The 15,553-nt window shown below is 51.6% G+C and overlaps 3 protein-coding genes across 3 annotated transcripts; 1 reads left to right on the top strand and 2 right to left on the bottom strand.

Moving 5' to 3' along the window:
* Positions 1–1,016: 1,016 nt before the first annotated feature.
* On the bottom strand, positions 1,017–7,065 carry Triagg1_3607 (uncharacterized protein; the record flags this gene model as incomplete). The annotated part of the gene is made up of 8 exons (XM_062897918.1): positions 1,017–1,991; positions 2,142–2,370; positions 2,409–2,428; positions 2,485–2,720; positions 2,764–2,960; positions 3,059–3,211; positions 3,252–6,989; positions 7,052–7,065. 8 exons carry the CDS (start codon positions 7,063–7,065, stop codon positions 1,017–1,019), a joined length of 5,562 nt encoding a protein of 1,853 aa, XP_062757596.1.
* Positions 7,066–10,282: 3,217 nt separating this feature from the next.
* On the top strand, positions 10,283–12,457 carry Triagg1_3606 (uncharacterized protein; the record flags this gene model as incomplete). Its single annotated transcript, XM_062897917.1, has 2 exons — positions 10,283–11,412; positions 11,476–12,457. The coding sequence occupies 2 exons, from the start codon at positions 10,283–10,285 to the stop codon at positions 12,455–12,457; spliced, it is 2,112 nt and encodes a 703-aa protein (XP_062757595.1).
* Positions 12,458–13,485: 1,028 nt separating this feature from the next.
* Positions 13,486–14,603, bottom strand: Triagg1_3605 (uncharacterized protein; the record flags this gene model as incomplete). The annotated part of the gene is made up of 2 exons (XM_062897916.1): positions 13,486–14,406; positions 14,487–14,603. 2 exons carry the CDS (start codon positions 14,601–14,603, stop codon positions 13,486–13,488), a joined length of 1,038 nt encoding a protein of 345 aa, XP_062757594.1.
* Between the last annotated feature and the right edge of the window lie 950 nt (positions 14,604–15,553).

Raw genomic sequence — 15,553 nt, 5'->3', positions numbered from 1 at the left:
AAACGTATCCAAACCTGCCACAACATCCTATACTCTGGGGATCTGGACAAAAGCACTCATGTTTATACCCGAACTTCTCCTCACAGACAAACCAAGCAAAATGACAGTTAGTTACCCAATCCATCCCCCCAATTGGTAAGCACGCTGGTAACGGTTAGCGGCAAAAAGCCACTTCTCAACGACTTTCTCACCAATTGCTGCAAAACTGGTGGAAACGTGTTGAGTAATCAGGCGTTTGAACGAGCAAAAAGTCCGGTGTAAGTCTTTGCTATTCTCGTTGATTAGAAGCCGTCATACCCGCGGGAATAATAATCTCTTAGCAAGATCCGTCGGAGTCACCCTTGTTTTTTAATCCTCAGAATCTTGATCTGAGGTTACAAGACTGCTCAGTTTGTCATGGAGGTTTCCAAACAGATTGTTCACAGCATGTTTCACGTTGGTTATTCGACATCCCAACAACTAAACATGCTGATATAGATGATATTGGGTCTAGTACAAACACGCTCGAGTCACCTACCTTTGTAATTCTTCAATATGCGCTCCTACATTGCATTTTCCCCTATACTAGTGCCCTTTACTATATCACTCAAGCGTCCCACCTCATCGGTCATAGATCAAGTTCCGTAAAGCCATCTCACATCTTCTGCGGAATGGCACTCGCATAAGAGGACGTGGGATAGTTGAAGAGCCATTAACATCTTTCACTATATAAAAGGGCACGCAATTCACTGAGCCGCTTATCCTCGGAATCTCATGCTAGCAGCTTATAAGAATGCTCAACTCATCACAAAGGTTGCCTAACAGCCACTGATTGCGACGACATGCTTTGTGAGGCGAGATTATGAACTTTCAGATGACAAAACTAGGCAGCATTTACTTGCATAAGGAAATGTGTGTCTACACTATCGACTGCCAAACTATGTAGACATCAAGTACAAAAGTCAGTGTGTCAATTTGAGACAACATGAGCAACAACGAAAAGCAAACACAATTCCATCCCACATCGACATTTCCCTCTACATGTTCAACCCATTCATGCCCATCGCAAGATTCTCAATATCCACCGCTTGCCTCGTCCCCTCTACAGCTTGGTGGTTCCGGCCCCCAATCCTGGCGCCGCACTCAGGGCATCTGGCCTCTTGCATGGGCATTCCGCATTCCCCAATCGTAAACGGATGGTTGTTCTCACAGAGATACCAGTGCCCAGTGCCCCGAAGCTCATTCGACATTGCGTTATACACAGCTCGTAGTTCCTCCGCCGTGACTGGACGGTAGATGCCGTTGCCAATCATCTCCTCAACACTATCAATCTCATCTTTGAACATGGCCGTGGACGGATACTCTTCCAATAGGGTGCGAGCTTGCTGGATATGACTCAAGGCCTCTTCTTTCAGATTGTCCTCGTTTTGCTCCATCATGAGATCTCCACCAACAGGCCACATAGTACACCCGTCAAGCGATAGACACAGTCCACAGAGCTGCGCGGCAAAAATGTGCCCCTGGACCTCTTCTCTAACATACTTGAGTGAGCGAGATTGCACAATGAGATTGGCGCAATCGGTCCAATGAATCGACAAATCCAACTTGACTTCCGCATCTACTTGGGTCAGGCCCCCGCCTTTGGCCCAGCGCTGAAAGTCGAACAAGATGATGATATCGCATTTAAGCAGCAGTGCGTCTGCAAGAAGCGACCCCTTGACCTGTATGACGGATTCATCATATCGAAACTCTCGATTCGCCATGTTTTGGCGATTGGCAAATTGCACAAAGTCTGCCACTCGCTTGAACGGCTGCTCTTCTCCCCTGACGCCGTTGGCGTGTGTTTTAATCTGCCTCCAGAGTTTGATCACAGAGTCATATCGTCCTTTTCCCACAACCTTTTGCAAATCCCGAAGTTGCTTCAGTCTCGGGGCGGAGCTGATTAGCTGAACACCCCTCGCCGCTGTATTGGCCTGAAATACCTTTCCAGGGCTCGCTTGCGCCAAGATTTCCTGTTCTTCGAGCAGCCGAGTCGCCAAGGAGAGGTATTGTGAATGCGCCCAAGCTATAAACTTCTTCGTTGACTCGTCTAGTATGGCTCGTCTCACAATGCGGCCATATCTAGCAATATTTCGGAGAGAACCCCGACAAGTTGCACATACCGGAATGCCCGATTCGTCCAGCGAGAAAGGTTCAGAAGTCTTGCCGAGTCGTACTGGATGGCCATCTTCATTCAGGTCGTAGTATGCCCCCATTCCCATCTGGCCATCCATAGACGAAGTAGTGAGGAAATGCCCGCAATCTGGGAAAATACATGGCTCTTCATCCAAGTCAATCTCGTGGTATTCTCTCATCTCAAGGAAATCGACGCATGCAGACTTGACAGCCTCACTCGCACACTGCTGGCAGAATGTTTGATCAGGACATACTTCTCCACAGAGCGAAGGACCTACACAATCATTAGCTTTGAACCGTTAGCAAACGATTTCTCACGACGAGACTTACACTGATGGCCACATTCCAGCACTTTCTCGCACCGCTTAGAGCATGGAACCCAGTCGCATGGCGCAGCACATGGCATCGTACACTTCGTATGAGGGCAGCTCGAGTGGCATGTGTTTGCCGCACAAGGCGCACACGGCTCGTGGCATGCCTTGTTGCACTTTGAATGTCCACAGCGTACTTCACATGGTTCCTTGCAAGGCGGACACCCAGCATCGCCATGACAAGTCTCAGAGCAGCTGTGTCGGCATGTCGTATAACTTCGACCGCATCTCTGCTTACAGATGCCGTGGTTTTGCCTCTTGATCATACCGTCCTCCCGGTCGTTACACTTAAAACAAGAACTCTTGCACGCATGGCCGCACTCACGGTTGTGCCCGCAGGAGGCAGTGCACAGATAACCGGCAGAGGTCACGTCTTCGTGGCATTGAACCTCGACATCGTGATTGCACCCTGGAACTTTCCGTTTAACGAGGACCCTGCAGCGAACAGAGGCAGGGTTTTGAGTCTCCCAGCACTTTGCCGCAGAAAGCCTGTGGCCACATGGGAGTACAAGGTCGATATTGTTTATCTGAACAGAGCACCTGAGCGGACATGCGTCACCACATCGTCGAGGACAGGCATGATCGCAACCTTTTTGAGGCCGAGGGCAAGGTTCTTGACAAAAGACAACATTATGCAGAATATCCGAATGACACCTCCCAGTGCAAGAATGACCACAGTGAAGTCTCTTATCGCAGGGTAGGTTGCAACCGCTTTCAGGAGAAAACAGCATGAAATGGTCTGGCTGGGAGACGCGGATCGGGGTGTCGGGATGTCGGTCGCACTGAAGCTCCAAACTTGTGCCCAAGCGGCCGCCCTTGGTGAGCATGTCAATGACTTCTTGCCACATGGGAACATTATAGTAAGTGTCGGAGTTTCCAATAATGTACATGCCATGTTTTGCACGCGACAATAAAACATTGATGCGGTTGGAAGTGCTGAGAAATCCACACTTCTTTTGCAAATTACTCCGCACAAGAGAGATGATGATGACCTTTGCTTCCTCGCCCTGAAAGTTGTCAACAGTTGCAGCCCTGACGCTCTTGAGAAGAGTTGTTTTGCTAGACCGGTTTGCCTTTAAAGTGGACGGAGCTGCCTGGCCTTTGCTTTCGAATTCTTCCAGTTCTGCAAGGTCACGGTCGTTGAGGCAAATCTCAAACATGGATTCCATTCGGCGCCGTAGCTTATGTAGCTGGCCCAGATATGGCGTAATAACTGCAATGTCGTCTGGGGAGTACTCTCCTTGTTTAACGAGATGAGAGATGAGAGACACGGTCATCTCAGCTTCGAAATCGTTCGAGTGGGAGGTATTCAGGGGGTCGTGACTAGCCGCGCCGGCTTCTAAGTGATCATGGTGAAGCCAAAAAAGACGCTCTCTCATACCAGCAACCTTTGGATAAATCATCACGTTCTCGGCATCCTGCAAGGACGGGTATAAGGTTGATCGTACAAGCTCAGATATGGACGGATGCATCCTCCTCTGGGTGTCCAATGTGCTAAAGGGAAGGCGTAGGTCCATCAGGTGCGGCGGCTCAACCAATCTCTCAAACAAAGACGTATCTAGAGAGTACTGTTTGCCTCGAGGGTTTGTGCTCTGGAGTTCATAGTTTTGAATCTGCGGACGGAGCTGGAGATGGTCGCCAATCAAAATGGCGTGCTCGATCGAGGGCAGCAGAGCGGTCAAAATGTGCGCCTCCAGCACCTCTCCAGCTTCTTCGCAGAGCATGACCTTGCATCGTAGTTTGCGGAGGAGAGCCAGGTTTTTGGCCAGCCCTGTTGTTGTAACTCCAATGATGTTGGCCTGGTTGAGGCAGCGCAGATCCACATCGCTGCGCACCCGATTTCGCCGTTCTATCAACTCGGAGTGCTCTTCCTGAAGTATCGTGATTGTGTGAATGAGTGGGGCAACGATGCTATTGAGCCAGTATCTATGAAGAACCTGGCGCTCGGCATTATTCATAATAGAAAGTCTGATTTCTTTAAGAACCTCAACGCCTCGGCACTGGGAGCTGTCGCGCGAGCCGCCTGCGAGCCAGCGCCGCAAGACCTCACGAGGTTCTCTGGTAACCTGTTCCCATCCGTCTTCGCTTTCACCAAACAGCGTCCCGTGGTGCCTAGGAAATTCTTGTGCCAGAAACGCCTTGATAGCTTGTGGTGAATCCGATGCTGCCAGTCGGCGGAGCGACTCTCTCATGCTGTCCTCAATACCCCCCAGACTCTGTTGTATTTCCCAAAGAGAGGACTTTTCCGATCGCGTCCGGTCGCTGTTTTGGGCTACCATTCGCAGGTTGAGGGCTTGTAGTCTCTCTGACTTTGATCGGGATCCGATGCGAATGACTTTGTCAATTCCATCATCAAGGAGATGCTCGAGAAGCTGATCTAAAGCGTGATTCGTATAACAGACACATAATATTGGCCCAATACTAGTCTTTTCCTTGTTTGCTAGCAAGACCTTGATAATCTTTTCTCCGCTATAGCTCTTGCCTGTACCAGGAGGGCCTTGAATGAGTGACAGTTCTCGTGATAGGGTATTAAGGAGGGCAGTGGACTGCGTAAGGTCTAGAGCCGTTTGAGATTCAACGAGTTTTGGGCTTGGGCGCTGCTGAGGAGAAACGAGAAACTCAGACTTGTCATGCGTAATACATCTGATGTCGAATGTGAAGCCGGCCTTCCTCGCGTATAAAGGTGGCTGCAGATTAGCCTCTGTAACAGTAACGTTGTCTGGCGCCAAGAGGTCAACGAAAGGCATCTTTGGTTGCTGACACATTTGCTTAAGGGCATCAAGCGTATGCTTGAACGACGCCAGAAGGATGCCGGGAAACTCGACAAGATATCGATGGCGCGATGGCCCCGTGCTCTTGGACCAATGAAGAACGCGCGTGACATCGTCTTGAGTTGCCTCTACAAGCTGCAAGTTGACGTGCAAGTACAAGTCATGATCCGACAGAGTCAATGGTTCAGCCTTTTCCGGGGGCTCATCATCTTCTGATGATTTCTTCCCGAAGCGGTGCTTTTTGTCATCTTTGTTCCTCATGGTGGACTCAGACACGGTGCAGAACATGACGGAGTCGGTTTTGTCCATGATACACACTAGTGCACCGGCCTGGAGGCGTTTCGATCTCTCCCACCAATCCCTTCTCTGCCCTGGGCTTAATGTCAGAACGGAAGAAGGCTGATCACATTGAACAACCAAGTCTAGACCGGCGTTTGCGTCGAATTGCATGTCGACGAGAGTGGCAGAGTCGTATGTGTATGTACGCAAGTTATTGGAGTTGGTCTGGTAACCGAGACCGCCGGTGGTACCACGTATGCGTCCAAAGGCCTCACGAATCGCATCTCGGAGCTGCCCGACAGTATCTTCTCGTATTAGGCGAAATTCCCTGTCCAAACGCCCACGGATACCTGGGATGTGCCACTGAGAGGAGTCGTTTACCGGTAGATATTCCTCTCTTGGTGACATGATCTCTTCGTAGGTGGGCAAAATTTTGATGTTGACTATGCTTGCATGGTCGTTGTTGTGCCTAGGTCCTCCAGGGGATAGGCGGCCAGGAAGATCTCTTGTCAGAATGAAAGTTTCTTGGGTCAGGGTAGCTTGAACTCGCGGCTCTAGGCTTGCCAGCTGACTCCCAACTTGAACACGCTGACCAATGTAATCAAGGTACCTTTTGGCTTGAAGACGAGGAAGCATCTCTTCTGGTTCTGCTGGTTTATCCAAGAGACTAGCCAAGCTGCTGGCGTATGTTGAGAAAGCTTCGTTGATGATATTGGTGGTGTTGCAGTCCAACATCTTGGCCAACACCGAGAGAGACAACTCGACTGCCTCCATGAGAGACTCCCGCGTGGTGGAGGATGGCCATTTTTGAAATAATGCGCTGACATAGTTGAAGAGCTTGTTCATTCTCACTCCTCCCACTCCAACGAGGTAGTTGAATATGGATGCCACTTCTTGCTCCAGGACAGCAGAATCAACAACGCGAGGATGAGTCACAAGCTGAAAGAGTGGCTTAATCTCCGTCTCCCAGAGGCGAACGCCCGCGGTAGAGATGTTGTCTATGGGAATATGCCGGTCGATGACATCCTTGATAAAGGACAGGCCAGCCTCGGTGACGACGAGCCTGATTGTCTCCTGAGCGCCGCCGACATCGCCATCCATGAGTTCGACAGCCAGGCTAAAGAACTGGCCGACTATAGTGTGTGATGGTCGGGCAGTTCCCTCACCAGACCGGAGCAAGCCCTTCCATTTCAACAGTTTCCCCTCTGGTGGGCGATAACTCCTGCTGGTAGAGGGACGCGAGGCGGTACTTGGGCGCCTCCAATCTGCTGGCTGGCCCGCCTGTGCGCCCTCACTCACCTCATGGGAGAATTTGCACCGAGCCCCAAACTTGCAGCTATTGTTTCGCAAGAAGTGAAAGCATGGTTTGAGGGAGCCTTCAGTTGGGGTGCTGGGAGGGGTGGGATAGTGAAACCTGGAGGGTCAGAGGACATCAGCACAAGAAACAACATATTCGCGTCGTCAGCAAGCACTAACCGACCCCCTCGCATTTTTTTGCTTTGGGAGGATTAAGAGCCTCACGGCTGGCGAATCAAGAGTGGTGATGCTTCGGTTATCTTGGAGTTGCAGGAGGGGAGAAGGTGCATGTACAGACAAGTCGAGGCTGGGAGGAGAAAACACTGAAGAGTAAGTGACCGAGGGCGGGAAAACGAAATGGTGGAAAGGGAGAAGAAGATGGAAGAGGAGAGAAAAAAGGCCAAGTTGGAGGATATCTGGAGGAGGAAGAAGTGCGGCAGTTGGCAGCCTGTTGCCTACCTTAATGTACATATGCGCAGCTAGGGGAGGCCTACAAGGCCAGTGACTTGATGCCGCATACAATCTGCGACGGCCTCCCGCATCTGCTCAGCACATGGAGTGTAGCTCATCGGCCAACCAGAAGAAAATGAATTGTTGTTTGCTGCATTTGTGCCTAAGTAATCGTTGGGAAGGGATTTGCAAGTGATTGCTTCGTGCACAGGGGAGAGGGGGAAAGCTGGTGAAGGCCTCCCGCAGGGCATCCATGGCACCCAACATCAGCCTTGTCATACGATCAAAAAGGCTTTCTTTCTGCATTCATAAATGGGGATTTTCGAATAAAAGATATATAACCAGCCCAGAATTCGAAATAAGAAGAAGAAGAAGAAGAAGAAGAAGAAGATGCAGTCGGAGCATTGAATCTCACTCCCAAAAATGAGAGGTCCTTTTCCCAATTGGTGAAGCAGAGCTCCCTCTCTGTGTACATGTATCATCGTCAACAGCCTCTCTATAACAGATGTCCCTACATAATGCGACATCTTCAACACTGTCTAGGAATCTACTGTAAAGAGGAAGATGGTACATGCGCACTCTAACACGATGGAGATGCTCAAAGCCGAGGCCTGGCCTTGTCCTGCCTAACTGCCATCTCCGGGTTACATACATATAACCACGCCGATAAAATATGCAACTTATTGCCCAACTTATAAGCATCTAACGCAAGGGAGAGAGATGTGTGGAAGAGCGAGAGTATGGAGGTGCCTAGATAAGCGTGCATCTTGCAAACCAACATGCGATATCAGGGTTACACTTGGACACGAGAGAGAAGTCGATCAGATGCCGAGTTTTGTCCTCTGTTCGTCAATGTCAGGCGTAAGTACCTGATGTTGCATTTGATGGACATGGCGTATTCCATAGATAGGCAGGTAGATGGAGCTGATAAATCACCCGCAGCGCATCAATCACCATCTTGCTCGTAAATACGAAGTTGATGGACTTGGGTCTCTCAGCTTGTGATGCTCTCGCTAGGTATTAGGTCTTTCTCCTATATCGCTCTTAGTAGGTTAGTAGGTACCTACATCTTCCTCCAACACTACATGGAGACACGCTCTTGTAAATGCCGTTCACCTTGTTAACTTGGGACGTGGTATGCTTGATAGCCGCTCCCTAGCCAATTAGTAGCTTAATGGCAGCCTTGTTTTGCGTAACTGACCCCATCCCTCGCGTGTATTTATGTGACCGTGGCCGCACCTGTTCCGGCTTATACCGAGACTCCCGCTCCGTCCAACCTCAAGCTCACTCCCAGCAAGGTAACACCAACTACCAATTTGCTCTCGGCAAGATGAAAGACAAAGAAAATAACAGGGGAGAAAAGACCTCCAGTGCTCCCACCGGCCCTTTGTCAGCGCTGTTCGCAATAAGGTTAGCTGACAGCCCTTAGCCCATCATCGGAGTCCTTCCTCGGGAGGTGTGGAGTTGGCTGCACTGGCTGTGTATCCCGCAAGGTGCCTGTAATACCTACCCATTTGAAGGAAGATAAGAAGAGGCTTGTGGTGAGATGGATGGATTTGCGGTCACAAGACCATGCCTGCCTGTCAGGGCAAGGTCCGTACATACGAGTACTATCTTTGCCCGTGTCTACTAGTACCTGTGTATGTCTATGCTCTGCCGCTTCGCCCCTTGGGGATGTTATCAAAAGAAGGGCAGATGATGATCGCCGCTCTGATGGATGACTGAGCATGTCCAATGGCCTGGGCCGGCTCACGGCAGTCTGCAGTCTCCAGTCCCATGCCGTTTCGCCTCCAGCTTTTTCCTTTCTTTTCCTTGTTAAGTCCGAACATGAGCACCCGAGAGAGGCGTTGCCGATAGGCTCCCCTGGCATGGCACAGAGTTTGACGGACTCCTTCGTATAAGGTACGTACATGTACTCCGTAGATTCTGGTGTGCTTTTTGTGGGAGAATCAAAGTTTGAAAGCCTCGTGTTTTATGTCTCCTTTACGTGATCATTTTGTATCTGTAACCATCCGCCGCGGGATGTTTGAAATCTGTTTGCATCAATGGACCAGTTTCCAGCATCCCATCATGACAAAGAAATTAAACATTAGGTTGAAGCAAACCCAGCGCTCGTGCTTCTTCTTTCAATCTTCTCGGCTTCAGCTTCAGGGGCCAATCACGCTAACGCTCCGTATCCCGGCCTTGATCCGCCGCTGACCACTAAAACACGGCCGACCAATGACACGCCGCAAGTTCCTCTTTTTCCGGCCCCGCTAGTCCAGGCTAGCCCAGTCCGTGCTAGATCCGAAACCTAAGGTGTCACCGAATTGCCGTCTGGTTCATCGTGCAAGTTTTTTTTTTTTTTTTTGGCGCCCGGATTCTGCTGCTAGCGCTGCATGAGCGCTACAGCTCAGTGGGCGCAGTGCATCCGGGACTTGATTCCAGCCCGCTCTGCTTCTGTGCTTCTGTGCTGCGCTTCTGCTGTGCCTCTGCTGTGCTTCTGCTTCTGCTTCTGCTGGCCCCGGCCTCCACTGGCCTGACCTGAACTGACCTCAGTCAGCCATTTGGAATCCGTCTCGCGATCCGGCTTCCCTGCTTTCCACTCGCACATCTGGCTTGATGCCAATTGAGCATTCGCCGTGTATTGCCGCCGTCGCCCTCGTCAGCCGTCGTTGATGCCGCTCGCAAAAGTCTCGACGCCGCATCCTCGCTCGACACGCCCCCCGACACTAACACCAACACCAACAGTCTGCCCTCGCCTTTGCATTCCGGTCGCCGTCTCGTCGTGTCTTGGTCTTCCATCTCTTCGATCCCCGGCCCGCCGAGTTAAATTCCCACGCGGTCGATTCCGGGGAGGACGCCGACAGGTGCCGTCTGCGGCCTCTCAGGGCCGCTTCATCTTGAGCTCCTCCTGGCCTCCTCCTGCTCTGGCAGTCGCTCCAGCGCCCATCGCCAGACGCCAATCTCGCCGCTGTCGCCATGGATCCCTTCAACAGGAAGTCCGCAGAGATTTCCGGCAAGTCGCTCCGGGAACGGTCGCGGAGGCAGTCAGAGGATAGCGAGGGCCATGATTCATACGAACTGGCTGTGGCCACCGTGTCGGACGGCTTCCGACCAACAGATCTAACGCCAACCGACACTTCCTCCTCATCGTCGACCCCAAACAACCCCGAGGTCGCCTCGCCCGATTCCTCGCAGGCTCGGTTGCTGTCTCTCAACCCGTCCAACCAGCAACAGTCGAGTTCTGCCACCTCCAAACCCCCACCATCCGCCCCTGCCCGCCCATCGAGCGCATACAAACCTCCGCGACCTCACGATTCTCTTACGCTTCACAACGATGGCTCGAACTCTGCCCAGACCGGTCCGTCATTAGCATCGTCCGCAGGGATGCCTCAGTTGCGGCCTCAGAGCCCTTATCGAGGTCCCACCAGCGCTTCGCATCCGTACCAGATGTATCTGCAAAGGACACTGAGCAATGCCACGGCATCGACTGACCAACCTGCGAACCGTCGTTCATACGATGGACATCGCGGCCCCGCGCACCCATATGCTCTTTACCCGCAAAACATTGCCACTACGGGCGATGAGACTCCTCACCAGATCCCCCTCGGCTTCGCGGCAGCTGGCGATGGATACCAAAGACAAATTGGGCCGGATGGAGAAGAAGCAGGCGCTTTGGTCGGGCCGCTGGGGCATACCGAAGAGCTACCCCCCTACACGAGATATCCCGATCAAGCTTTTGCCTCCAAGACGCCCGCGGTTGCGATACCGGAAGAAACCATGACTGGAACTGGGACTTCGACTCCGGCTGGGACCGTCGCCGGGGCCGGGAGGGCAGCGCGGAACCCCGAGTTTTCCTCTACCGAAGAGGACCTTCAGCCCTCACAATCCAGACCATCCACTCACAGCCGGCACGACATCAACACGGCCGCCCAGAGCTCCGCAGAAAAGGCCACGATGAACAAGTGGCAACGCAGGGGAAAGAAGAAGCTTTGGGGCATTGTGCCGTACTGGGCCATTTGCCTGCTTTTGATCGGCGTTGTTCTCATGGGCGTCATATTGGGCGCCGTTATTGGAACCGTTCTCTCACATCACAAATCGCGACCTAGGTATGTCTTTTCTTCCGGTTCACCCCCCTTCTTTCACTGTCTCAGTATCATTAACTTGTCCAGTGGCGGCCCATCCGATGACACTTACCCGACTCCAACGCCGGCGCCTGATGTTATTCCTTTACGCAGCGTCCCAATCGGCCTGCCTCGTCTGCCGCCTGGCAACTATGCGCTGCCGCCCGTTTTCCCCAGCGCAGCGCCCAACACTTGTCTCGCCGACCACAGTCAGCTTTCCGCTTGGAGCTGCAACTTGCCTTATAGCTATTACCAAATGAATGTCGATGTATCTGCCGACGCAGAAGACACGTCATGCTACAACCTCACTCTCAAGGCCATCAACCCCCTGGATTCGCAGTTTCTCTGGGGAACACAGCCTCCACACATCTATGGCGCGGCCATGCAACTTGTCAATGACACCATGGAACCTCGCCGTGGCCCGGCGTGGTGGCTCCAGGTGACATATGACAAGACCGTCGTCGTTCAAGAGGAAGAATTCTCTATAAAAGCCAAGCGCTGGGACAACCTGGGCCGGCCACTCGTCAACCACGACGTGATGCAGAGCAGGGGCGCAAGTGTCGGAGCCAAGAACGGCGACAAGCCCTGGATATGCACGTGGCCGGACACGAAGCTCGAGGTTTTCATCTATCCCACTCAAAACGCCAGCTCTTCGCCTCACCCAACATCGACGGTAGCTCCCGTCTCCAACCCGTACCCTACAGACGGCTTTCACCCTTATCCGAAAACGGTCAAATTCACGGAAAACCGGGTGGCTGCGTTGACTCCCAAGCCTTTTTGCCGCCAGGTTGTGATTTACAACGATGGGCGCAGCATGAAGAACTTGACCGACAGCTTCGGGAAGCCCATTGTGATTGAGCTCGACGAAACCTTTGGCGGCGACGATGACCAGCAGAAGGGGTACCGACGGAAGCGCGATGAACGCCCGGTTCGGAGGAGCTGGAGCGACCCTTGGATCGCCAAACAGGTGTATAACCTGACGCCCTGTGGGTGCCTGCTGTGGTCTTCTCCCATCACGAATCCCTCATAGACGCTGGTTAGCTCTTTGACGTTTTCTTTCTTTCTCACTTTCTCTCTCTCTCTCTCTATATATATATATATCTGGTATCATTGCCTGTGTGTCTACAGGCTCAAGGGGGGAGGTGTTTATATCATGTGCCGGCGTTTTTGACTTTTAGGCAGATGTGGCCTTTTCTTTCTCACAAAAACGGAGGATGGGCTCTTCTGCATTTTTGGGCGTTGTTTTTTCTTTTCTTTTCTTTTCTTTTCTTTTTCCTTATAACTCATGTCATTTATCGTTCTACGGCGTTGAGGAGGCAAGAGGGGGGTTTATTGGAGGGGACATTTTTATGTGTTTTTCTTCTTACTTTTTTCTTTTTTTTAATCATCTTCACGCGTAGCGGCATGTTGGAATCCCAGCGCGCAGGTTTTTTTTTATGTGGCTGATTTGCCCTTTTTGCATGTATATAGACTGTATACTCTTTATTCCCTTCCCTCCTTTTGTTTTTCTATTTCCTGGAGCAATAATTTTTTTTTTTTTGCCCTCTTGCGTTTGAGCTAAAGTATGATTTCTGTTGAGGAGTAAAATCATGAGGTGGATGCAAGTAGCTTGCTGATGGGCTTTGCTGCTGCGAAATATACGACAAATGAAAAAAAAAAAAAAAAGGACTTTGTATATGTGGCATTTGAACGTTTCTACTGTGATGATGCTTGCGTCCTTTGATGTTTACTGATGATGTATTTCATAAACTACCGTCACCTTGTTTTCTTATTGTACACGCTCACCCCTCCCTATTCAAGCAACATCTTTCCCATGGGCACCAAACATGACATCCAATGCAAAAGACACATGCCGTGACAAATACAATCTAATACACCAATTAGATGAATCTCTAAATGTCACCATTTGCTATCTATCCCATAAACGCCCTGCTCCCAAATCCGCCAAAAAAAAATAGAAAAAATCCAAAAAATTCACCAAGTTTAAAAAGTAGTCTGGCTCAAATATCCAACACACGACCTAAACAATCTTTCAGACTCCCCCGCAGGCGAAGCAAGTCAAGTCGCCACGGGCTGGACCGCAGCAGCAGGCGTCGTCTCCCCCGTCGTCGACCGAATCTCATCACCGACAATGTCCTTCCTGCCGTCGCGAAAGTCGCGCATCAGGGACAAGAAGATGGAGTTTTGCCACTTCTCGCCGCTCTCGTGCTTGACGCAGTCGAGGAGCTTCTCGGCGGCCTCGGCGACGGCTGACTTGGGGAGCTGGGTGTCCAGTTGTTCCTTTTCCGGCTCTGGCTCCAGCTGCGGCTCCTGCTCCATGACGGGTGCGAACTCTGGCTCGGGTTCCTTTGCATCTAGCGAGAGGTTGCCGATTTCGGGTTCTTCGAGATGTGTCTGCTTTGAAGCTTCAACTGCGGCGGCGATGGCCTCGTTTTCCTCCAGCTCGCGGGCCATTTGCTCCATGGCGGCGTCCACCTCGGTCATGTTGCCGCCTCCGTGCGTCGACATCCAGCGCGACATTTCCTGGTCGAAATCCGGCTCCCTCGCAGCGGCAGCAACAGGGGGGCTAAACATGGACGAGGAGCCAAACGCAGCGGCAAAGTTTGGCTGCGCAAAGGAAGGCTGGTAGCTGGACTGGTAACTGGACTGGGCAGGCGAATGGCTCATCTGGCGAGCTGGTGCCGCCATGTGACTTGCAGAGGGCGCTCGTTGCTGCTGTGCCGTGAAGCGGTTAAAGTCGGTTGCCCAGCTGCCCGCGCTTGATGCCTGCATCTGCGTCTGCGTCTGCATCGGCATCGGCGCGGGACTGGCAAAGCTGAAATTAGCTACTGCCGGCGCAACCTGTGCAAAGGGCAGCGAGGGCGTCAATCTGGTGGCGGGATCGCTTTCGAAGCCGGGCAGGGCAGACGCGCTGCCCATGAATGCGCCGAAGCCATCTTGCTGGGCCTGGGCGGGATGCAGCGGTGAAGAGCGGAAGGACTTTTTGTCGAATACGTTAGCGAAGAGTTACATGACGATGGTGTACTTGGTGATGGGTGAAAGAGGGAATGGGTGCTTACATTCTGGCCGAAAGCCCCTCGGCTCACATGTCTGTCTTGGTGGTGGCTAGAATCGCGGGACTGGTGGTCGACGAGACGCTTGAAGGGCGTCGAGCCGCTGCAGGAAGCGTCTTCCATGGTTATGTTTGAACTGATGAGTGTATTTTCTGTTTGTTTGTCCAAGGTATGAGGATGATGTGAGTGAGCGAGTGAGTGAGTGAGTGAGATGAGTGTAGCTATGCTTGATGTATGAGATGAAGCTCATATGGCGTTGTCACGTATTAGTAGGCGAGGCAAAAGCCAGTTGGAGGGGCCCCGGCTGACAATAGCCTCGGCGAAACCGGGGGTGGCGGATTGATGGATGTACTTGTGAGAGGGTACTCTTGCTGTTTCCTTTGAATATATAGGCAGGTGTTTGGATGATATGCCGGAGAAACAATAATAGACGAGAATATGTGGGTGATTGGTTCATATCAAGTGGACATTGAATTATACAGTTACATCTTATTACTTATAAGAAGCTGCTTCTTTGATGTACACTCGAATGCATCGATAGACCGAGGTGCGACTCTGCTGCGGGTGGATCCCGGGCTCAATACCGGCGAGCGCAGGTACCGACTGGTACGTACCGGTTGATGATGTCAGCTGGGGGAGAGAAGGCAAAGCAGAGCAGAGCATGTGATCTGCAAGATTACATAATAAAGTCATGAGAATCGGATACAAGCATGGATCTCTTGATATGCTGCAAACGGATGGGCGCCAGCACACATGGCAACACATACACCAACCATGAGGAGAGAGCATCTTTGAATTGTCCCGAACACGTGTTGCACTGCAGAAATTCGGAGCCACCATGGATTACCTACGGCGGGGTTAAATGGATGGATTAGTCGTGCATCATCCAAGCTGTGTGGCCGACTCCGGATAAAAGAGGTTTGTTGCTCGTCTTTCTCAGGTGAAGCAAGCAATCATGAGCATATCTCCTCTGCTTCTCGGGATATCCTGGAGAATATCGAGCGACACATAATAGTGTTTATAACAAGAATCTCACCTCTCCTGGTGGTTGCTGCCATGGGCCGGTGTTTATC

Source organism: Trichoderma aggressivum (assembly GCF_033847375.1).
Source record: "Trichoderma aggressivum f. europaeum strain CBS 100526 chromosome Unknown scaffold_010, whole genome shotgun sequence".
NCBI lineage: Eukaryota > Fungi > Ascomycota > Sordariomycetes > Hypocreales > Hypocreaceae > Trichoderma > Trichoderma aggressivum.
Note: the sequence above shows the minus strand (reverse complement) of the source record. Positions and strands in the feature narration are given on the sequence as shown.